We start from the raw sequence: 25,036 nt of genomic DNA on the forward strand, positions 1-25,036 counted from the left end.
AGAGTGAAGTATCTAGCTTTTCAAAAGAGACAGGTTTTACATCTAGCTGTGAGAAGGATTGATGTACTAGATTTCTAAATCATGACATTTGTAAATGTGTTTCATTTACAAAAATGTTTTTATACTTAAAGGTTCCACTGCTCCTGCTTGGGGTGACCTGCATATTGCAGAGCTCCATAAACTCATATTAAAATATCCTTTCTACTGCTTGAGACTGTATTTTACCAGTGGCCGCTGTCCATAAACTGTGTACACATGACTAGCTCCATGTGTGTGTATCCCTTCGCTGATGTGCTTTGTGACCTGACCTTTTGCTGTGGATGCTGTCCTTCCCACACACCCCCGTCTCTCACCTCTGTGGCAGGAGGCAGCATGCAGATGCTGCTCAGTGGAAGCAGCTTGTTCCAGCTTTCCTGTGGTCTTACCTGTCAGCTGTAACCATAGACTGGCTTGCTTATCCTTTCCCTTTGAGGGTCTTCTACCTTTGACATGCAGATAGAGAGTGGTCCTTTATCTCAGCCTGGTTTTCCAGGCTTCCTGCACATTTCCAACAAAAAGGAGGAAGGGGCTTTCTGCAGTCGTCCCTGCTGGCTTAGCTCGCAATAGAGATGTGATGTGGTTTGGGTATGGGCATATGTTGACATCTCTGTCAAATTGGAGAGATTGCATGATGCAGAGTTCATGCTGCCTTTGTGCCAGCTGCAAGAAGCAGACAACAGCCAATGCAGTGGAAGTGCCAGCTGGCCCTCACAGATGCTACGTATGAACACAGCATTTTAAATCCAATTCTGGAGTCTCTTGTGCCACTAAATGCTGGCCTAAAAAGTCTGTGATTTCTTAAGCAAGACTGTCCAGTCTAGCTCAGCTAAGCCTTCTTAAGCAAGAATGGTATTTTATAAACAATATATCATGAGGAGTGGTAATTACCCATACATCTTCATAACATGGAAGGCATTGGAACACGTCCAGCAACTTACAGAGACTAAATATGACAAATAAACATAACAAGTGCTGAAGCCAGAGAGAGCATGCCTGAGCTGAGAGATGCTATCTGTGCCCTGTCAGGACGAGGGGCTGGGCAGGGTTCCCAGACTCCAGCTCAGTGCAATTTTTCCGTGTATGCTTACCTTTAAGCATAAAGTGTTTTCCCTGCCAAAGCAAAAGGGACAGTTCATAGGTTTAAATCTCCTTGTGTGGTATGTTAAGTGTTCCTGCTTCCACAGAATGGTGTGGGTAATCTGTATCTAAGATGGTCCTTTACTGAAGGTAGTCATTAGTAAGCCCAGAGCTCTGAGAGCAACCATATATACTTATCTGCCCTTTTTTATACTTCTGATTTGGCATTTAAAAGAAGACACAACCAGCTGTAAAGTACAGAGGAAGAGCAGAAATAGTACCAGAGGTTTTTACCATCGAAGGATTACCACAGAGGTGTATTACATGTGTTGAAAGATTCCCATTTCAATACAGAGCATGAAACACAGCTAGTGAAATAATTACTGACAACTAGCAAGTCAGCAAAGGGATAATGTATTGTAGATAACATTGCCATTTATAATTATCTTTAAAAGGATTTCCATCATGAATCACTGAAGAACTTGTCACCAGAGTTCAGTGTTTGTAGCCCACTTACCTTCCTCCTTTGAGAGCACAAGTAGGTACAACCAACGGGACAACACTGGCATCTCCTTGCTGCTTTAGTCTTTCAGGGAAAGTGTAGTTTCCTTCGATTTAGAAGTCTACTTTGTTTGACTTTCATATGTGTATATATATTAATAATATATTAGTCTTTGAGTTTCTTGGGTTTTATCCACTGGGCTGCCCCGTCACCCCCTGAATCCGTCCTCAGGCACCACGTCCCTTGTTGCTTCGTGGCGTCTTTGTTTTCCTACTGACCTACATGAAAACCTAGCAAGTGCTTCACAGCATTTAAAATCAATGTATTTTCCTCTTGGATTGAGTGGCTCACGTTTCATCTTTTTAGGGTTGACTGATAACAAATGTAATTGCCATCAGAACCAAGCCTCAGCACCCACCCAGGATTGTTTCTGTAGCCAAGTTGAGTTGGTTGCATTTGTACATCCTCTGTGAAAATGAAAACTGTCCTTATTGCTGAGAGGAAAAATCCGGGTTGCTGGCTGGTCTCTGCAGGTCGAGATCGGAGCCTTTTGCTTCGGCAGGGCACAGATGCAAAACCTGAAGCTGGAGCAATGAGGCCGCAGCCGGGCCCGTCCTGGGTTGCTGCTGCAGCTACTTGAGTTTGTGGCCATTTTGGGCTCCTGCAGACAACGGCCTGTTAGCCCACTCCCCTCAGATGGGCTGTAAACCTCTCTGTATGTCTATTTTATTTTTGCTGTTCCGTTTGTATCTAGAGACGATTAAACCGATAAGTGCTAGCCCAGTATGGTGGCAATATGTGGATTTTTTATCCACTTGAAAGCCCAGGGTAAGCTAGCAAGCTGGCACGCATGGCCCTGGGGTTGTGGCACAGCCTTGCTGGCTTGTTTTTAAGCTGTTGGGTAAAAGGAGATCGAGAACCAGGCCCTTGCCTGGAGGCTGGAATGGTTTTGCTCATTGCTACACCTCGCAGGGCTTGCAGAAGCAGTTTGAAATGAAACTTGGAAGCAGGCTAAAAACATATCCATGTGGACAGCCAGGAGGCTGCTCCTCAGCTTGCTGCCCACCCACCTTTTATTTACACGCAGCCATGCGTGCAAGGCGGCTGCTTCCTCAGCCTTGGTTTTCAGCAAAATTTGGAGGCTGTTCATTTTTATGGATTACTCCTTTGACTTCTTTGAAGGCCAGGTTGGTTGTCTAATAGCTGCTAGGTGTCTCAAAGCACTGTGAGGGTGACAGTGTTCTGTTGTCAGTTCATTTGGTTTTGGAGGCCAGGAGCCCACTCCCTGGTGAGTGGGATTCTTCAAAAATAAATAACCTTTGCTATATGCTACAAGAAATAACCACGTGTATCATAATACAAGTGAGCATAGTACAGATGCCTGCTTGTAACTCTTCTTTGTGGTTTCTTTTTAAAGGGAAGTGTTGGCGCAAAGGGAGGATTATTTTTTGCTACCTTCTCTCTTACAGCTAGATAATTATGTTTAATTATGCAAGGGTTCATCCGTGCTAAGCTAGATGTTTTCAATTTTTGTTTTCATAATTTTGTAGGGATGTATTTTTTAACATTACATTTCAGGAAAAGCTGTGATTTTTAAGAAGAGCTGCACTTTTTAAAAATATAAATGAAAAAGCTAATTTCTGAACATGTGGTGCCAAGCTGTCTAGCAGCTCCAGTATGTTCTGTGAAGCCAATGGTGTATTTTTAGCCTGACTCTCTGCTGTGCATGTGTCATAACAGGTGCTTGATTGAGACCCTTTTCTTTGTTTATAGATGAGGTCTTGTCTGAAAACTTTTTGGACTACAAGAACCGTGGCGTCAATGGCTCTCACCGTGGTCAGATTATCTGGAAGATTGATGCCAGCTCTTACTTTGTGGAGCGTAAGTATTTCTCCAATCCTGCTATGGTATAATTCAGTCACTGCAGAAAGATCTTTGAACTGCTCAAGTCGTTCTTACAATGTTTTTAGGCCCAACACGTCCTTTAGGAAAGTCCAAAAATGTTACCAAAATCTTTGAAACATTTTATGGTAGTAGAAAGCCACAGTTTCTGCAAGCAGATAGGTTTTGTGGACACTGACTTATTTGCATACTATTTTTTATACAGTTATGAATAAGTGTTTTAATCCATTTGCTGTTATTTGGACTATATCATTAGCAAAGAGCTGCATTAACTGTTATATAGTATTAAGGAAAAGAGGAACTCGAGGGCATAATCTCACTCCAGGAAGATTCACACTGACCTTTAATTGGAAAACTTGATGGTGCACCCAGCTTCCACCAGATTCAGGTGGATTCAGAGGTTGAAAGGATTGAATTCTGATCATCATCTAGACTGATAAAAGTATAAGAATATGTAGTTGCAGCAAGTTGCACTGATTTCAAATTAATTGTTCCTTGTTGTATTCATATATTACCCAGGGCATCTGATGCAATGGCAGTGTAACTTTTCCACCCCTTTAGTAATCAGAATACAGAAACTTGGAGTTTGCTTCTGCAAAGTACTGTGTACCTCATACAGCAAGCTAATGTTTCCAGGCTTGGCTGTCCCACATCCCTGACCAAGGTGAACCTGACCGTTCGAGTCATTCTTCTTTTCAAAGAGTTACCATGTGCTAGTGTGAATGGAACTCATGATCATCTTTGGAGAACAGAAATAGCGTACTCAAAAGACAGGACTGAGATCTATAGCAAGACATCTGTGGTGAAAAGCTACCAGGTATCTTTAAGGAGGAGTTACCCGTGACGAAGCCTAGCACAGAACAATTTGAATTTTTTAATTGTACTGAATGTTTCCGTTGATCTACCTTAGCCTGCTTTTCAGAAGTTCCGTTTCAGGAGTTTTGTAAAAGCATGTATGAATTGCGTGACAGTCAGGTATATCTGTTTAAGACTGACTGAATTTAAGAGCAATCCAGGGAATCTTTGTTATAACCTGAATTCTAAGGATATGAGTTATACTTGGTTAATCTGTGACTTTGACCTTAAGTATCAGCAAGGATGTTACATGCAGACATTTTGCAGGCACTCAGAAACAGGTTATTTCTTTGCAGTATGAAGCATTGCTGATGGTCTGTAATTCCTAGTGTTAAGTTAAATTGAGAGTGTTGTTCTAAAGATTTAAGGGAGTTTCTAAATGTCTACAGGACATACAGGATGCTTATATTGTGTCTTTTGAAAAGTACATTTATGGGAAATTATTAAATATATAAGACCACTGGTTTCAGTTATCTTGGTTTGGGCTCAGAAATACACTATAGGATCTAACCTTTAAAGCAGACTAATTTGCAGTTGCTGCTTTGAGCTGTGGTTGCTAATCCATAAGACCAATCATACTTTCTTGTAGCTGTTTAAGAAGTGTGGGGAGGAGATATAAAATCTCAGAACTGGGTTTTGAAGAGGCCTTAGTACCTCAGTTTACTGAGGAAGGGTGGAAGTGGAACTGGGCTGCCAGTAGCTTTCCTGCCTAATCCATGACGGAAAAGGAAGAGGCAATGTGAGAAATGCTTCGGAGAAAGCCTCTTTAGGTGGGCCACATTTCATTAAGAGTTCAACTGCACAATTAATTATGTCAGCTTAATCAGTTGCCCCCATTAGCTGCCACATAGTAGCTGAGTTAATTGATTGTGTGTACATTCTTCATTTGCCCTGCTGTAAGAAAATGTAACTTGGTATACCAGCCTTCACTGATTGTTAAAACTAAGTCATACTACGCTGTAGTTGGGAAGCCCACGCTTGATAAGCTGCTGCCTCTTGGTAATATGTTATGCTGCCATCATTAGGTTGTGAATCTCAGCCCTGAGATTATATACCGGTGCACTCATCAAGGACAAATCATTGTCCTGTTCAGAATTCAAATAGGAGAAAATAAAATAGGCAGTAGTAAATAACAGCACATGCAGACACTCTCAGAGCCACTTGATTATTGAAGTGGGAAGTTAAAGCAGTGAAAAACGTTAATGTATGTGAATTTTATATATCTAAAGGCATATTTGAGGGTTCCTGTTCATTGTTGAGATTTATATATGAAAGTACGCAGCTTTACAGTTGATGAAATGTTATTTTAAAAACTGCAGTGTCTGAAAACTTCACGTATTTTCTGTCCAATGCAGATGATGTAGTCCACCTTACTTCAGACTTTTGTTTTTGGGACAGAGATTATATCTTTCTTTTATGTCACATAGCACACAGTATAGTGACATTTTTAGGAATTGGAAAGATACTGGTCATCAAAATCACACCCAGGTACCTAAGAGATCTATTTTCCTTTTTTGCCATTCACTGCAGAACTGAGAGAACCTGGAGGACAGGGCAAGGGTATTTTCAGCGGTAACGTGATATAAGAATTGCCACATTGGTCCAAAGTTAACCTGATTTGGTGTCCTGTCTCCAAAAATGGCCCATAGTGTAGATCTGAGGTGGGTATAAAGGTAAGCGAGTGTGAGTCTTCTAGCTGCAGTATTCTTAGCTTCAGTTGATCTGTAGCTTGGGCACTTCGTGAGATAAGTAGTCTTTTTATTTAGTGGTTGTCAGGGTATGTAGTAGGTAGCTAAGACATGGGTATTTCTTTTCAGGTAATCCATATTGTTTTTCTGTACTTTATATTTTACTTCCCTTAACTTGCTATTGATTGGAGTCTTGCTGATTATAGCATTAATCCTTGATATAATGGAGTAGCTCACTTGCAAAGGCAGCCTTTAATTTCTGCTTTTGGTTTTCTTGTAACTAGCTGTAGCCTGGTGACTGTTCACCACGTGAGTCAGTATTGGCAGTTTATCAACCACATAGTACTTCAGAAAATGTTATGGTATATACTGCAGCGTTTGGCCCATCAGAGTTGGCAGGAGCTGTGGTAAAGGGGAAGTCACAGTATGGCCAAATAAAGAATCAGCCTTACCTAGAGAATTTAAAGTTCCCAAGGCACCCCACGCATACTCATTTGGTTCCTGTTCTTGAAATATATAAAGGTTTAATGTTTTTGGTGGTGCTATTCTTTGACGTAAAGTAGGCTTATTACTGGGGGACCATGGGGATTATCCTGTCCAACCTCAGAAGTCAAAGTTTTTCCCTTTTACCAACAGTTAGACTTTAGGACTCCCCATGGGGTGCTTTTGTATCACATTTAAGGAAATTACCCTTATGCTGTGACCAGCCAGGCACTTAACATAAAGAGCTTAAAAAGACTTTTTTTTAACCTTTTTTTTTATTATTATTATTAAAGAGCTATATGAGGAAAGTTGAAAAATCAAAGGTATTAAAGACTGGCTGGTTTTCAACAGTGGAATTCCCACTAATATGAAAAAAGAAGCGTGAGGAATTGAGGTCAAGTAAATAGACAGTATTACTCATTTTCAGTATTTTTAATCTGGAGGCATATATAATGTGTTTGGGAGTATTTTGTTCAAAAGCCTTAATGTTCCCCAAATAGTTATCCTTTTTGCCTACTTTTTTAAAATTAGCAAGAAATTAAATACAACACTCTAACTATGTAACCTGTAGTCATTATACATAAAACCACTGTTTAGGTATGTAACAGAATACTGAGATGTAATCACTGTAGGTAGTAATTTTTGCGTGCAGTGGTCTGGGACCTGGAACAGGAGTCAGTAAAGACAAAAGTAGATGGAAGTTATTTTCTTCGTGGTGGCATATTATCACAACAGAAATCTACTGGACGCAGTTGTAATGATAATTACTAGCAGAAACCATCAATTTGGAGGACCACACTAGACAGAAATTGTGCACATGTGGCTGCTGTGGGCAGAAGAAACTTGCAGTATGGTGAGTGATTTGTAAAGTGCATCAGGAGTGGAGAACACAAACAAAAGCATGGCAAGAAATTGAAACCATTTTTTGTATTGACTGAACTTCTTGTACTTCTATAAAACTGAAATTCTTCAATTTGAGGTGCTTCTCTGTTGTTTCAGCTATACTTTCACAGTATCAGGGAATTTGCCCAGTCTGAGTCATTAAGCATTACTTTTTCAGGTATATTTAAAATCTCGCCAGGTTAAGAAAATGTTTTTTGTGTGGTAGGTCAATGACAGTGCAAAATAGTTTTCTCTTTCCGGAATATGCTTCTATGTTTTGGGGGTATTTGATCAAAATACATGTTTCTTTTGAATTTGCTGATAGAATGGTTTAACACCATGTGGAGAGCCCTATCACTTTTCAAAATAAAGAACTTATTAACATGTACCCATACGGTATTTTCAGACACCACAGACCTTTAAAGTTTGTGCTTGTTTTAGTGATCTACTTTTTCACCTTGAAAAGGACTAACATCTTCCCAGAGAAGTGTATGCCTTTCCACTTTGCATATCACAAACTTGCGACATAATGTTGCCAGACAGATACGTAATTGGTGTGAGCCAGAGAGGGAATTGCTTCCAAATTACAGCATGAACGCAGACAGAACAGAACTCATCTCCTGTTAATATCCAGCGAATAAAAAGCCTTAATAGCTGCAGAGACAATGTTACGCTACAGCCAGTTTTGCATTTCTGCAAAAGTCTAGCAATTTGGGGTTTTGTGACAGCCAGTGATAAACAGTAACCATCCACTGTAACCATGAAACGGTTGGGGTTTGGGGAGAGGAAGGAGGAGGGAAGAGAGACTACGTGCCACTGAGAGTGTATACTTTGTTAGGGCTTGGAGGGTACTGCTGTGAAAGAACTAGCCTGTAATGGATTTTCCAGGAAAGTAAACATGCTCTGCTTCACTTTGCTTCACGCAATTTCTGGCACACTTTTTTGGCTTGTGCAGCAATACAGAGAGTGCAAGAGACCATTTCACTGATACACGATGCAGCATCGTCCTGTAAGCACAGTATCAAACTAGCATATCATTAAAATTATGAGAAAAGTTTTGAAGCTATTCAGAATTGCACTGAAGATAGCCAGATACCTGGGACTCCTGTTAATCTACTGGCTTTTCTATAGATTGTTTTACTACCAGGCAACTAAGAAAACCATTTCCAAGTGTAACCAGTGATCTGTGTGGCACCTTTATGCAAAAACTTACACGGCAGTCATTTGTTTAAATTTATTGCTGTTGTTGCTGGATTTTTATTAATAGCAAAGATGGATGACAGGCCTTGCAGAGAGAAATGGTAGTTACTTATTCCTATTGACTAGCAGGAAAATAATGGTTAAAAAAGCATGGAACTGAAGTCAGAGATGTGAGGAGAGATCCTGGTACACCTGCAGGTAGAAGGCATATTTTCTAGGTCGTGGTCAATATATGCCATATATCTGTGCATTTATGGAATATATACAGAAAATATATACAAAACTGTCAAACAATCAGCCCTTTCATCTATAAAAAAATACATATTTTTGCATGGCTTTAGGAAGCCTGTATAAAGGCTGCTTTCAAAGTAGGAATAACTGAAGGATCTTGTAGCCTCAAGTGTTTCCAAATAAGTGAGGCACAGTCACATCAACAACAGCCTTAATGAAGCTGGAGTACTTGCAAAGTTTTCTTTTTTCTGGACAGGCTGTTGACAAGAACAGCCCACTGAAGTAATTTCCTGTCTCCATTTTCATTACCCCAGTGTCTCTCAAATCACAGGCGCTTCACTTTATGAAAGAGTGCGTGAGGAGAGAAAATAGAGGTAAGGCTGTTGAAGCTGATCCTGCTATACCTTTGAGGAAATTAGAATATGCTGCATGACTTTAACTTTTAGGAGTCCACAGATGGTAAAAACTGGAGCAACATGGAAGCATCTTCAACAGTGTGAACACTGTTTAGCAGAATGTTTAAAAGTGTCAGAGAAAAACCAGATATGAAGCAAAAAGACACTTTTGCCCCCAAAAGTGTATCTGCTGCTTGTCTCTCTCCCAAGGAAGACATACCATAGTTTTCAGGTTCTTTCTTTTCATCTTCTTGCACATGTCTTATTAATGCTTTTTGGTTATCTTCCACCCTAAACACAATTTTAAAATTCCTCCTCCTTTTTCTCAGCCCAGTGCCCTGATAGTAGTTTAACATTCATCTTTGAGCCAGGTTTAGCTTCGGAAGAGGAGCATAGTCTGAACCTGGATAAAGGCATTTTGCAGTTGAGGGCTGTTGAAGTTCCTCAAGAACCCTTTGCTTCGGATCCTTTGATCAGCCCTTTAATTTTTGCTGCTGTTGCATTTCCTGTTACGTTTTCCCTTACAAACTCTTTACGTGCCAGGATTGTAGGCAGCAACCTATCATAAATGGAAACATAGGTCAATCCACGCAAGATATTAGACAGCTATTTCTCAGCTTCCTCTGTGGTCGTGCTGTGGTAGCTTAACTGAGAGACTTGTCTGTGAATCAGATTTTTCTCCGTCTTTCTCCCCTTTTCCACAACGTGTTTTGACACTTAGACATATTTTGTTTGTACTGCGGAGATCAGAGCTGTTTGTTTATTCGTTCCCACACAGGGAAGAAGATACTTGTATTGCAGCATGCATGCTTGGTGACACCATGCTGGGACAGCCTGCCTGGTCCCCACACTACCTGTGCTCCATTTTTCATGGCAGTGCTTAAAGAAATTATGAAATCTCTGCTTGCACAAAGCTGAGATAGTAGTGAAAGCTCTGACAGGTTAGTATTGAAAGTTTCAGAAAGCTCTCTCAAGGTGATTTTGGAATGAGAAATAATGCCTGATCTTAGGTGTGCTGAAGTCAGAGCAAGTCTTTCTTTGCTAAGCCACAGTTCCTAGTCACAGAGACCTTGGCTTGCGTGGTCTCATCTCAGCCACTTAACCCTAAACAAACATAGATGTTGTATCAATGCACCAGATTGCATTGGGCATCATCTAATTCCCAAAGCAAACGTAAAGAAGTTGCGGTAACATTTAACAGAAGTTTTAGTGCTAATTACACTGAGCCACGGGGCATTTGGGACCTGGTTTGATTGCACAGATCTATTATTGTTGTTTGTTATCTTTCAAATTTTTATTAGTTGCTTTTTTTATTGCAGTAGTGTCAAGTGTCTCCCATGAAAAGTAGATCTTTTCTGTGTACTAAGACAGTTTTTGTCCTAAAGAGCTAGGGCCAGATTTTTGAAGGTGTAAGTTCAGTGGAAATGTCTCGGAGCTAGGCTTCATAGCTGAGATAGGGAAGGTAGTTTAAAAAGTGAGAGGTTGAAACAGAGGCACAGGCTGAAGAAGTGATTTGCCAGTGCATGGGTACAACTGCAGAGAAGACTTCAGTTTCCATACTCCCTGCTTAGTGTCTCATCTGGTAATGTTAGGCCACCTCTAGTCTTATGTAGTCTGAACTATTGGGAATTACTTAAAAGTTGTACCCTCCAAATAGATGTGCCCTGCTGCATGGTACAGTCCTCTTCCTTTTGTTCTTCAAGCAACAGAGTTTCTGAAAGGTCTTCCGAGAAGCGGAGAGAGCTTTGTGTAGGGCTGTTATGGCTTTATCAAAGTTGGAATGAGCCTCAGAAAAGGTGGCAATGAAGGAACCAGTGTTTTTCCTCTCTTTTCTGTTCCATTTTTTATTTTTAAGCCATCTGTGGGCATGCTGGCTCTGCTTGTTTTTTTTTTTCTTTCCCAGATGTTATCAGGTTGAGGGACAGCAGCAGCTTCCCTTGCAGTCCAACAGCCTGACCTGTTGCCTGGCTAATCCTCTGCCTAGGAAAGACAAAGACTTGTGGAATCATCTCACTGGCTGAACAGAAGACTGACGCAAGTGGTTACAGCCTTGTTACTCCCCTCCAGCTAGTCTGGCCTCACATACGGAGGCGGAAGGGCACTGCTGTGTCAGTGCTGCTGGGTGACCCTGTGTTTTGGACACAGACCATAGGGTCAACCCCCAGCTTTGCCTGGTGTCGTGTGTCCCAGAGTGGCAGAAGAGTGCACCCTGGTGAGGATGCCTGGCCCCCAGGTCAGGTGCAAGCTAGTGCCAAGTGGTACCTGAGGCACCAGATACATTTCCCATTGTGAGGTGCAACACAATGCAATTTTGTATCTTGGGAAGAAGATGCTTGACAAGAAGGGGGAGGGGGGGTGGGAATCACAGACTTTTCCTGTTCTCTTCTCCTTCATTTATCGCATCCTTTTCTTCATCCCCGTTATTTTTTCTTGCACACATCTGCTCAGTCCCTAATTTAAGTCTCCTAACGCGAGATTCAGGAGGACACATGAAATTGAGACTGTTTTGGGGGACACACTGACCTTCTTTCAGGTTCATTTGATCCTAAGGTAAGGGGAAGGTTGGCAAAGAATTCACTCTTTCCAAGCAGGAGCTCATTGCTTAACACCCTTCATAAGAAGCGTGTAAGGACTGGGGAGCAGCCAGTAGGGCTGCCACTGCCAGGAGATTGAAAAGCAGCTGCATAGTCCTTACAGCAGTTCCTGCTTGAATCTGTCAGGATGTGGGAATGTGTGGCTTTCCAGAATCCAGCATTAAGATTTCTGATCTGAACTGCACCCACTCCCTCTTCTCCAGATCTCACTGGAGATAGCAGGTAGGGCGTACATCCTTCAGCACTTCTGGACTCACTTGTTGATGATACAGTTGTTCCCCATGATAGAGTAATTTAAATAGAAGCCACCAGACCACGCTGTGCCTGGCAGTGTGCCATGGGGAATGGTGCATCTTCGCTTTGGGTCTGGAGGAGTCCAGCTGTGGGTGCCAATGTTTGAAGATACGGGTTCACATACATGTTCATTTTGTTCTTCCAGTCATGTCAGCGATATCCTCAGACATGTTGTACTTGCTTTAGGTTCAGAACTCCTACGCATGTGATGTGTTTTCTGCTTTAGCTTTGGTATCACTCAGGATACCATAGTGCTTATCATGCGCTTGAGGAAATGAAGAGAGATTCCTGAAATCCAGTAGTGGAGCTAGTGGCTGTATTTTTTCTCATCTGCTTTCTCATTTCGCTGCTTTGAACTTTGGATGTTAGTATTCTGCACAACAGGTACTGAAGTCACGTCATTTATTTTAATGGATCAGTATAACTTGGATAATGTTGTTTTGTGATTGATAATCTTTCTGCTATCGATAGTAAGAGGTTACACTGTCATCTTTGACTCACTAATCAGTTAACTTTTGCCACTGTTAAATGCTTCTAGAAAGTTTGTTTTGTATGATTCTGTCTAGAGATTTGGTGAAATTTCACTGGAAGATAGATCCCCTCTCTTTGCTCCATTGCACAGAGGCCCCTATGCTCTCCCCTTGGGTACTTCCATCGGGCATATTTCTGAAACTGCTGCAAGCCAGGTTAGTCCCCAGTGAATTCCATAAGAATTGCTTGCATGCAACCCCCACTTGCCATCAGGCCCAGCAACTTCCATGCACAACCATGTACACAGAGCCCAGGTGCAGACTTTGGCCCAAGTGGTTGTATCTTTGTAGAAAAACAAAAGACAAATGCAGTGGAAATGGGAAGCAGCTGTGATTGGAAGGGTATCAGCAGATGCATTGAAAAGTCATATTTACTCCAAAAGAGTGATAGGGTACTGAGACTTGTTTCAGTTTTCTTATTAAATGGAAAAAAAATGGGAAAAAAAGTTCTCCATTCACTTTTTTATAATTAAGGATATAAGCTCAATTCATGGATGCAAAATTATTCAGGAAGCAAAGAGGCTGTCTTGTCAGTGTCGGATCTCAGCACCATCAAACCTGAACATCTCTGATGATGGAGGGGCTAGGGTCCCCAGGGACAAGGGTCTCTGAGCAACAGCTAAGTTGCATCAAGGGCTTGTCAAAAAGAGCAAACTCAGCAGGCGGCTTATTGACTAAGCGTATCGCTAGTTTAAAAGTCCTAAAGAGTAGATCAGTGTCAGTAATTTACCATTTCAAATTTTGGAGAATTTTGTGGATAATTTTTGTCGTCCTGTTAAGGCATTACCATGAAAGCAATTAGTCAAAACAGAACTCAGAGCGTATATATTAATGATAACATTTTTCTTAGTTTATGGAAGCAGTGAGTTTGCTTCACATCTAAAAGGAAGGCTCTTTCGTACCTCTCTGCAGTAGTGTGAAGCATCTGAAGGGCTCTCCTTGGATGTCCAACCTGGCACAGGAAAGTCTCAGTATAAAGGGAGGTAAATCCCTTCACATAATACAGAAATTTGGTTGTAACCCTGCTATGTCATTGTCCAGTTTCAGCCAGCCACTCTGTCTCTCATGCCTTGTACTGGTTATGGCAACATTCATCCAACTCATACAATGGTGTTTGGACAATTTTGTTAGACAGAAAAACTTATTTGACCTCCCATGAGGAAAGCAGAATTGTATCTGTGGTGTAGTGCTCTAGTAACTCATCCTGCTTTTGAAAAAGTGCACATGTGATGCAGGAATCCCTTTGATAACTGGCTTTTCGTATGAACTCGCTAGTAAATCGAGCCCTGTTGTCAACTTACTCCTCATCCAGGGTTTCCTGCTGTAGGACTGCCAGATGTCAAGAACACCATTTGTAACCAGAATAGACTTGACTTAGCGAGTGGGAGGTCAGCAGGGATGAATTACTGTCTCCCTGCAGGGTTCAAACACTTCCGCCCGGTAGAACCATCTTTCTGCAAAGTCTTTGATATTGGTAACAGGATCTTGAGATCCTCAGATGAATAGTGTTTTATACTTCCAAGCTATTCTCCAAGCTTTTCAGTACTTCCAATGTTCCCTTACTCCATTAGTAGCAGATATAATTTCCTCCCATATCTCAGTACTAATAGCATTTTATAAATTAATAAAACCCAAACAAACAAAAAACCAAACAAAAGACCACCAACAACCTTGAAATAGATACTTCAGTTTGTTGCATTTTATTTGTTGTTGTATATTAATTAAATTTCCGTAATGATGCTTCTTTCTGTCCTTCCCCTTTCATTAAATTATCTATGCCCATTTCATTATGCCTTCTCTTTAAAAGTTGTCCTGCCTGTGGATTTTTTCCCAAGTCTCCTTTACCAAAAGCAGCTGCTACAGTGAGACCACTAAGAGTAGACAGCAGTGTTTATTCTAGACTGTTCCTTTTCCATGGAAGCAGAGCCTGTGTGCATGGCAAGTACTTGTTCACTTCTGAAGCGGTAGGAATCAGAGGCGTGCAGGTGACATGTTTACTTACCTGGGGTGAGCTGTCATAACTACTTGTAGCTCTAGATTTAATTCCTGAGAGTAAGAGCTACAGGTGTGATTGCTTCTCACTTTGGGACCATTTTAACACAGCTTTCCATGATTAGGCTGCATATACTGATGATCTTAATTCCTCTTAATGGACCCTTCACACTGTAAGAAAGATCTGATTGTTCGGTGATCCTTGGGTTCTCTGGTCCGACGGCCGGCTCAAGGGGAAAAGGCACTCAGAATAAATTTGTATTCTCTTTGCAGTAGAGGAGCACCAGGATGCTTTCCTAGGCAGCTTGTGGGGTAAGGGCTCTTTGCTTCTAAGGGTCCCTCTGAGATCAGCAGGCAGATCCTGGGAAGGGAAGCAAATTTTGCTGCAGCCCACATCTTGTGGGCAGCTCTCTCTCCTGCCTTTGGCTTCCAAAACCAATATATGCACAGAAAAGTTTAACACTGCCATTGTCTAGCAGTTCCGCTTCTCCTTTTCTACTCCATTAAAATAAACCTACAGTTGGAATACATCAAGGTCTATCAAGGACTTGTAGAGATTTCAGTCTTGGCTTGTCTTCCTACTAACTTGCTGTTTAACCAAGCTGTTCAGCAGCACTGCTTGAGGGTAAAATTGCTTTATGACCTGGCAGCTCTGGGTTACTCCTGGTTTACCTGGGAACCCACACAAACTGATGTGTGACTATCTTCCCTGGATTGTCAGGCAACACTTGAACAGCAGATTTACCACGCCAAAAGGTGATATACCCACAGTGTATTAGATTGCTCTGTCTGCTTAATTGCTAGACAAGATATAAAAGTGAAAGAATGTATTTCTTTAAAACAGAATACAAATGAATTCTTAAGATTTTGCTTTACAATAAGGAATTCTTCTTAGCTTCTCAGGTATAGCAGCTAACATTTATTTCTGACTTCTGAACCTCTACAGTCTATGTTAGCCTAGAGACCTCTAAGAGGTGCATTTTTCCTGTTCCTGTTGAAAAGTTGTTTCCCTGAGGTGGAATGAGCCAGCCCTGCTCACTTACAAAACACTAACTACTCCTTTTTTTTTTTTTTTTTTGTCACTGTGGCATATCATGGTTGTGAGGAGAGATGGAACTATCTCCTTCCCTCTGCTTGCTTAGGATTTCTTGATTTACATATAAGCGAGTGTCTGTAATTAGCATGCTTCTGGATTCAGGCTTTCACATGTTTTCCTGTTTACGGGATGTTATGCTAAGCCTGTGACAAATATTAAATCTATACAGCTAAGCCTGTGACAAATATTAAATCTATACAGCCAACAGATTCACCATTTTCCTTTCCCTTTGTGAACTGCACAAAATCTTTGTGTGGCATGTCACAGCAATGAGAAATAAATTTTGGTACCAATGTACTTTGGCTTTACGCTCTCTTTTCTTCTTTTTCCTGACTTCTCCTTAGATTTTGGAGAACCCACCGCGTACCTTTTTTGCATTAAGGTGAAAATGTAGAAGAGAAGGCATATAGTGACATTTTGGATTGTAGGGGCTCAGTTCAGAGACAGCCACAGCAGAGTCAGCTGTGGTGTTTATGGTGATTCTGCTTCATTTGATTTGGCAGCATCTGGCCTTTGATTGATTACTAGCCTTGCAATCAATAATCAGTTGTGATGACTGGATTGCTTGCTCCAGTCCTGATAGTTTAGATCATCTCCAGGTGCTATTCCTGAAGGCCTCATTGTCTTCCTAGGCTAGCTAATGTAAGCAAGCATTTAGGGCTGAATCAGCTCACATTATCTAAAGACTTCAGATGTGTGAGACTCAGTTGTGGGACCTTAATATAAAGCCTCTGACTTGTGGGTTTTTTTATTGCCTTCTGGTGCAGAGGGAGTTCTCATGTGGGTTCATGCTGCTTTTCTGTCTGAATTTCTCTCTGGTTTTTGAGGGAAAGAACATGCAACTTAGCCCGGAGAAATCTCAGCTACAGCTATGTTGATTTCCCTGACCGAAGAGTAGGTGGCCATCAAGCAGCTCATCCAAGTTTCCCGTGATCTGTATCTTACAAAGGCAGAAGATTCATTGGCAGAGTCAATGCAATCTAAATGCTTGGTTTAAGGTCTTATCCAGAAAACTTGTGCCAGCTTTTTCAACCTTGCTGTGGAAGATGGTCCTTTTTCAGGAAGACTGACCAAAGTCTCAGTACTGTTTGTGAAGTACCTCTTGTACGCAGTCAGTAGTAGAGCAAAGCTCTTACAACTCCAGGGGCCTGTGCTGCACGTATCCTACTATGCTGCCAGTGGTGGTTGGGTTTGGGGAAGTCATGGGCATCAGGGCAGTGCTGATTCACGTGAAGTGTGTCTTTCAAGAGCCATGAGCAGCCATCCGGAGGGAGCTTCCGCTTGTTCGCTAGAAGATCTCTTTCAAAAGATCCCATCTCTAGTTGTGTCAGAAACACTTAGCAATGCTCAAAACAGGGTAGACGTGTGGAGTGCACAAGTGTAATAATCTACACTGATGTCTTTTGGTGAGGTTTGAGCTAATTTGTGTTGTGTTGCAGCTGGAACAGGCTTACAAAGGCCATAAATTAAATGGGAGAAGGCACTTGCTCTTGCAGAACAGCTCTGTGGACAGTCGGATCTGAATTTCTCCACAACTCAGAGACTGAAATCCTGTCCCTGCTGCAGTTCAAAGAAGTAGCTATTACTTAAAACAGGAAAAGGGTTTCACCCAGGAGTGTCAGAATTTGCTCTTTTAAAATTATTAAGCCTCTCCCTGGTATATATTCATAGAAAAGCATGGTAAATTTGATATAATTCCCTTTTTCTCTTTGCACTTTTACAAGAAGAAAAACTAACTAAATAAATTGCTTCTGGGATGAAATTTTCTATGGTGGTTTAAAGCCAGTACATGGGTATTTTGTGACTGAGCTGTGAAACCATGAAAACCAGGTTAATAATGAACCCCCCGACACAACCTTAACAGTAGCACTGCTAGCAGGCATCTCTGTAATTACTGATTCTCTCCGAATGTGCTGAGCTTCTATGATGGATTAAAAACCTCATATTGTGCTTTCTTCTGTTAGAAAATGACTCAGTGGAAACCTTTTAAATATATATAATACATGCAAAGATAAAGTTTCTGCCTCTGAACTAGGCCATTTAGGTTTTGTGTGGTTTGGAAAATAGAACAGTTTTGCTTTAACAGATCCATTTCTTTTTATAAATTTCATAAATTGGTTGCATTTGAGATAAAGTGAAATGTGAAGTAATACTTCCGTGACATGCACAAATGATTTAGCTGACCTATGCATGTAATGTGCTGTGGAATATAAATCCAGTTGGTAGTGCATTTAGCAGATTTTTTTTCTTTACCTGGCTGTTTTCAAACAGAAAGATTGCAGGACTTGAGAAATATGTTGGAAAGGGGAAGCAGGACCGAGTGACAGGAGCGGCAAAGGAACAGATTACAGCGAAGGAGGCTATTTCTTTTGGAAGGAAAATGAGAAAAAGTAGGTGTGGTCTCTGTTCACTGAAAACAGCAGGAGTTTTTCTGTTGGATTTAACAAGATGAAGCAGACTTTTGGCAGTTAGTGTAGAAAAGGCATATAGCGTAAATGTTGGAAAATACTGAAAAGGGTAAATTAAATGCAAAATTTGCAAGCAGTTTTTGTTGTGCCATGGACTAAAAGTTACTTAGTCCTTCAAAACACTTTCATTTTAGAAGCTATGGCTTGTCAAGGCTGACTTAAAGATTCCTGCATGCTGTCAGCTGACTCTAAGTAGTATCTGCCAGCCCTCTCTGAGGTCACGACAGTCACTTTATGGTAGATACAGTCTCCAAGCCAGGAAGGAGATGGAAAAAATGAACCATCAAAGCTATAAAATAACCATACTGGAAATACATTTACCTCTTTCGGAGTCTTAGTGTGGCACTCAGGAGTTGGATGTCCATGACAGCATTATACAGGTAGACAATGTACATGCACATGCTTTCTTTGAGAAACCAAATTGAAGCAGTAAAAGTGCACATCTTATGCTGGTCTTTTGCTTGGAGGTAAATTTGTGTATCCTCATAGCCTATTTGAGACTTATATATGGAATATATATGTGCTAGCAGAGGATCTCTGTTTGAAAAGCAAGAGGCTGGGTATATTGTGTGTGTGAGCTGGGATGAATCTTTCAGTTTATGTGAGGTGATGCCTGTTCACAGCAGGTGGGAGCTCAAGTATTTGGTTTTCAGACTAGAAATTCCTAGAGGTAGCGGGGGGAGGGCGGCCAACACTCTACAAACCAATCAATTGCAAATCCATCCTGGAATCATTCTCTCTCCTCTTAGAATTGACAAACTCAAACCAGTAGGACAGCTTGTTAGTCTCCTGTGATCGTAAATTGTCATTCATGGCTCTGTTGGATGCTTGCTTGTTTTCGGCTCTCAACACTGCCAAAAAAGACATGTTTACTGGTGGTAGTTAATAAGAAGGATACTTGCAAAAAAACCCCACTACATTTACGTTTTTTTATAGATTCTTTTTTGACTTGCTGAGTGAACTACAACATTTTACCTCCAAATACTTTTGCATGACCTTCTTGGCATTGTAAGTTGTGTTTTAAAACATGTAAGCCAGCAGATTCATGAGGATTAGATGAGGGGTGGCCTGGATGTGGTTTTGAGCATCTCAAAACATGAGATTGGTTTCAAGAGGCAGTTACAGCTTCTGTAGGAAGGGGACGATTCCCCTGATGTTGGTGAACCCCCAGCAGATGTAAGGGAACTGTTTGGATAATGCATCTGCAGTACAGTATGTAGAAAGGGCAGACAGAGTTTGTGTAGCAGTGTGCCTGTTATTTTACTATCTCACAAGTTGTATGTGACCATTTCCAACCCAAAAGAGCTGCTTTTCCATAGTAGATGTTCATTTTGCTCTGTGTGTTGGCTATAGGCACCTACAGCCAGCCAGTTAGACCAGTAACTTTCAGTCTCACTTTCCTTTCCTTCCTTTGTGGTTGCTGGGCAGTGTGCGAAATACAGAGCTTGTCTGAATGCCGTGCTTTCTCCGTGGGATTTAAAATACCAGGAGAGACAGGGTTACAGCCCAGGAGTTTTTTGCAGTACAAACCTGTCTGTGATTTAAGGGAAAATAGGTGTAGGATAGATCTGAACAAACAGATTGTTTAAAAGAAGTTTGGAATGTACTTTAGAATTTTTGCATGACCTGACTGATTACAGCTTAAGTAGAGCTAAATCCTGTGATGACCTGCACAATCCAGTCCCTTCAGGTCAGTAGAGGAGAGTGCATGTAGTGTCTTACCTCTGCAGAGGCAGATTGACCAGCTGCACCGTATACCTGCTGGAAATTTAACTGTTATGGAGCTGCTGTGCTTCAGGTGCTAATACGCTTTGTCAGAGCCCCTACTGAATGTAGTTGTGAGCAGTGCTTTGCAGCAGAGAATACTTTTCTCCTGTGACTGAAGAACAGCTCTGTTGTCATTATTAAAACTGGCTTATAGAAGGACTAGCAAACACTAATATTCTTCTCTCCTTTGGGCTGGGTTGCCAGAAGTATAATTTTCTTCATCTTATAGAGGACAAAATTAAGTCAGGAAGGAGTGAAACTACTACAGTAAGTCAGTGGCAGAGGTTTGAAGAGAGCCTAGGCTTTCTGGTGTCAAAACATTTCATCCGAACGCTCAGCATGTTCTGCCAGGGCAGAGTGGTGGCCCAGGTTCTGCTGGACACTGGAAGTCTTCAGCCATACCCAAGGCACAGGAAGCTGGTGTCTGTCTTCCAGACTGCCAGGACCAGACACTTTTTCCTTTTTCAATGTTGCCGCATGTAGGGTAGTTGGTAAAAGGTTGAGAATCTTTTGCTTGAGGCTATAGGAGGCATGAACATGAGTGCCGAGATTAGGGGTCTAGTGTCATATTTTTAGGTATGTAACTGGCAAATTAGGGGAAAAACATATATAATACACATTTATGTATAAATTGACAATAGTACGTGTTACAAATGTGCAGGTGATTCAAAGAGAATTTACTCCAAAATCATATTTTTTCTACTACTGCTGCCTTTTTTTCAGATGCCCTTTGCCTCTGCTTTTGATTTTGTCTAGGTTCTCTGCAAGCTTATTTCAGAAAAAGTGTTTTAAAAATAGTCTAGGTTATCTACAGTCTGGACTGTATAGTCATCCCACTGTGTGTTGTCATATACAGCTGTTAGATCTTGCTCAGGCTATTGATGATATGCACTGTGGTTTCCTTTTCACAGTGCAGCAAATCCTGTGGGAGTTAAGCAGGCTATGTTGGAGACCTTAGCCTTTACTATTAAAAAAAAAAAAAATTAAAAAAAAAAAAACCACCTTTCCTGTCTGTCACCTGTGTGTGTGACTGCAGCAATTTCAGCTTGGATGGGCTTGAGCAAGCCAGGAGTTACTGCTGTCAGGACAGCAGCTCTGAAGGCTTGGAAATGTCAGCTACAGCCAATGAAGCTTGCACCATGGGTCCTAGCAGCGAAGTGCAAAGCCAGAGACAATGTGCTGGCCACCTGGCAGACACTTTCAGGTGACGGACATCTGTACATGGTTTTATAACTAATAAGAACTTTGTTCTGTATCAAACAGGTAACATCTGTATATGGGTTTATAATCAATAGGAACTAACAATGATTTGAAGAGGTTTTTTTTTACAATCTTCCAATGTAGATGCAGATCTATTTTGCTAGAGAATAAGCCTTCCTCACTCTGCAGTATCTTGTCTAGGCTGCCTGTGATTCTTTGTTCCCTTGCTTGTTTAAATGTGGTATTTCCATTCCTTGTTATTCCTGTATATTACAAGATAGTAATTTTTTAACCTGCACAAATGCAGCATGTGTTTCATAATAATTTGCTCCCCACAGTTCCATATTTTTATTGCATTTGAAAATGAACACACTCATCCAGCGCTCTCAGCATTAGATTTAGATTCACTGGTCTTTTTACAGTTAAGGATATTTTATCTTGCCTTTCAACTTAATGTAAACCATTTGTAGCCCCTGCTTTTTAGCAGTATCAAGTAAGATGCTTTTGGAATTGCTGGGGTTTAAAAAGTCATGTTTCATTTTGTGATTACAGCAATTTTCTTCCCTAATTATTAGACTGCAAATAAATGGTGAACAGAAGTTGGTATTTTAGAAAAGGAAAAAAAAAAAAGTTGTTGAAATAGGAGCTTGCAGAGGGAGCTCTAAGGTGAGAAGTAATAACAGGTATAATACCTCTTTCTTAGCAGCCTTTTGATCTTCTCCTTCCTGATAGCTTGTGCTTTGTCTCATAAATTCCCAGGGACATTAACAATAGGCACCATAGCAGTGGCACCTAATTAAAATGCCCTTGTGAATAGGAGTTTTCTGAATGGGTGAGCAGCCACATAAGGGCCATCTCAAATCAAAATGTAAGAAGTCCCTCACTGTAGAGTGGCTCAACCGAATGGAGCAAAATTATCTGCTTTCTCCACCTATAGTTGAAATTCTAAAGTGAATCACAGAAGTCTGATAGTATGCTTCCTGTAAAAGACAACTTTGCAGGTAAGCTTCAGAAGAACGGCAGTGTTTGGTGGGTCCATCCTTGTCTTCGTAAAAGACAGCAGAGAGGCTCCGTGCTGTGTTCCAGCATCCCATATGGTTGTGAATCCAACTACAGTCAAAAGCAGAAGTCCAGTTTGTGGTTCCTACTAAAAATGTAGTTTTTCTGAGTGGGTTTTTCCTCCTTCTTACAGATCTTTAGAAAACATCATACAGAGTTGTAAATCTAAATCTGATGAGCTCCAGCTTTAATTCTCATTCTGGTGTAAGTCTTTCTCAGTTGATTCATATCCTGAGCCCTCCAAGAGCTTCCCTCACGAGCCATGGGCACCTTTCTTCTCTCCCTCTGAGATTTTTTTTGAAACAAGTTGGCATCATCTCTATAAGTAGAACTGCCTGTGAATTGCTTCCTGAAAAGGAATTTCACATGCTGAGTGTTGTAGGACCAAGCTTATGGCTTATACATCGCTTGCTGCTGGCTATTTTCTGTATACTATCGGCAGCAACAAACAAGTGTTGGTGTTATAAATGGCATGCAAATATCCAGAAACATGCCTAGAGCACAATCCCAGTTCCTAGAAAAGGAGCTGGTCACGATGCTTTCCCTTTCCTGCCAAAGAGAGACCTGAGCAGCTCTGAGGGAAGAGCGGTCCATGCCATGTGGCAAAAGAGGCACAGAGGCACCGATGTGAGTCTGTCTCCCTGGAGCCAGCTGAGGTTCCTCCTGGTTTTGTTGTGGAGGAGGTGGTGGCAAATACATGCAGCATCACGTAAAGCAGCTGTGATTTTGAAACTTGTAGCACAACCACAGGCAGTACGTGAGTTGGTGTTCAAATAGAAACCACGATAATGAGAGCAACTGGAGTGTGTGAAGCTGGAATGCCAAGGGCTTCTCTGATTGTGATGCGTCTTATGATGGCTAACAGCATCTGAGATCCTCTGATCTGCAGAGGTTGCGTTGTTGCAGAGGAAGAAGAAAGCTACAACAGGGGCTGTGCATCAGGCAGACAGCCCTGGAATTTCCCATGTCCCTGGGTAACCTGGGCTGAGTTTATTTGTCTTTTAGAAGTCCTCACTGGACAAAGTGAATCCTGCTAAACCCACGCATGCCACATTCCCATCCCTGTTGAGCTTAGCAGCAGTACACAGGAGAGGAACACTGGTGGCACTGTTTTAAAAGAATTAGGCCAAGTTTTAATCCATTACACCCAGATGCAGCACCGTGTCTCCAAAGGCGTCGCTCTGACAGAGTTTTGCCAGCCGGTGGCATGGCTCACAAGTCTCTGCGAGAACCAAAGGGCATGAGCACGCGGTTTCTCAGCAAATGGAAGATAGGCCCTGCTGTGGTACAGCAAAGCATTTGTAAGACTAAAAGGAGAGAAGAGGAAAAAAATTATAACACCGCAGCATAGCTGGCATGCAGCTTTTATTCAAGGCTCATGGTTCTGGGTGGGTGAACCCAATTAATTATAAATGCTCTGGATGTGTAAACAAGAGAACGGCTCAGTGTTGTGAAGACAAAGAAGCCTCTTTTCCTCTGTTTAATTAATGCTTACAAGACCTACCCAGGTAAGTCTTTGGTGTACTGAGAAAAGACCTCAAAGAACACTGTTTTTCAGAACAACTGAACTTTGGGGAATTTTGGTCATCGGGTAATTACAGTTGCAAGGCTGTTCATCTCACACTTGTGTTTAATCATGTAGCAAGTATTTAGTGATAGAATCACATACTATTTGCTGCTGTTGGTTTCCTTTCGTCAAAGAAGGAAAAAAGTACCGTGGAAAGGAATAAAGTGTTTGTGAAATGGCAATGTGAATCCAGGAACCAGTATGCCCAAAGATTTCGATCTCTGCTCCACTGGTATCATGCTGTGAATCTTTTGCCTTCAGTAGAGTTACAGTGTCAAAACACAGGTGCAACTGTCCTCTTCTCGCACTGTGTAGACCTGTTTTGCCTTGCAAATAAGATCAAATAATCCCGAGACGAAGGGAAAGAGGTGCGTGCTTTACCTTGAGTTACTCCCTTGTGAATTTTCCTTGCCTTTAATGTCACTGCCTGGAATATCAGCCTTCATTTTGGTCTTCCATATTTTGAAAATTATTCTCTTCCAAAACTGTTCGAACTAGTTCTGCTCTATGATAGAGTCAGGAAAGCGAAGAGTTTGAATTGTCATACTTGCCATCGCATTCTTACTACATGTAACCTATTACGAGTTACCTAAAAAAGTACCACAACATCCTTTCTTACTCTTCTCTGTGGGCTTTTACTTCAATCTAAAGTAGTGCTTTGCTGTCATCTTTTAGTTGTATTAGGATGTTCATACTATGACAGCAATGAACAGTCTTTGTTGTATTATAACATGATGTGTAATTCTTTTTATCACTCAAAATTAGCTTTTTAATTTGCTGATTAGAAATAGGAGCAACAAACAATAATGTGCTTAGTGTAGTGGGTAACTGAAACAATTTGAGCACTAGGAAGCTGCTTCTACAAGCATCTTGAATTTTCATTCAGCCGTCTTCTCAAATTGACCATTTCTTGCTTCGTTGTCATGGAAATATTAGGCTAAAAATATTTTTAGATATGCAGTAGAGACAACGAATGTGTGCATACTGATTCTGAAGTGTGATAAATATATTAAGAAAAGCAGCCCTGATTATGGTATCGTGAATAGTAGGCTTAGCTCTTGACTTCTCTTTCCCATCTGGGTGCAGAGGACTTTTTTCATGATAATAGTCACATCTTGTTGCCCAAGGACATAATTGCAAGGCTCTCTTTGTACACTGCATGGCACATGTTTGACTGACTGTAATAGCTCCCAATCAGAGGGAACACTTGAGTTT

The 25,036-nt window shown here is 41.3% G+C and overlaps 1 protein-coding gene across 2 annotated transcripts in view; it reads left to right on the top strand.

Annotated features, from left to right (window-relative positions):
- The window catches only part of HECW1 (HECT, C2 and WW domain containing E3 ubiquitin protein ligase 1), a 262,858-nt gene that overhangs the window by 95,754 nt on the left and 142,068 nt on the right, over nucleotides 1-25,036 (top strand). For both annotated transcript variants that reach the window (XM_037384337.1, XM_037384336.1), the window contains one exon: nucleotides 3,392-3,499. In XM_037384337.1, the coding sequence (XP_037240234.1) occupies nucleotides 3,392-3,499 (108 nt within the window). The remainder of the gene's footprint in view (nucleotides 1-3,391; nucleotides 3,500-25,036) is intronic.

The sequence above is a fragment of the Falco rusticolus genome, chromosome 4 (assembly GCF_015220075.1).
Source record: "Falco rusticolus isolate bFalRus1 chromosome 4, bFalRus1.pri, whole genome shotgun sequence".
Classification (NCBI taxonomy): domain Eukaryota; kingdom Metazoa; phylum Chordata; class Aves; order Falconiformes; family Falconidae; genus Falco; species Falco rusticolus.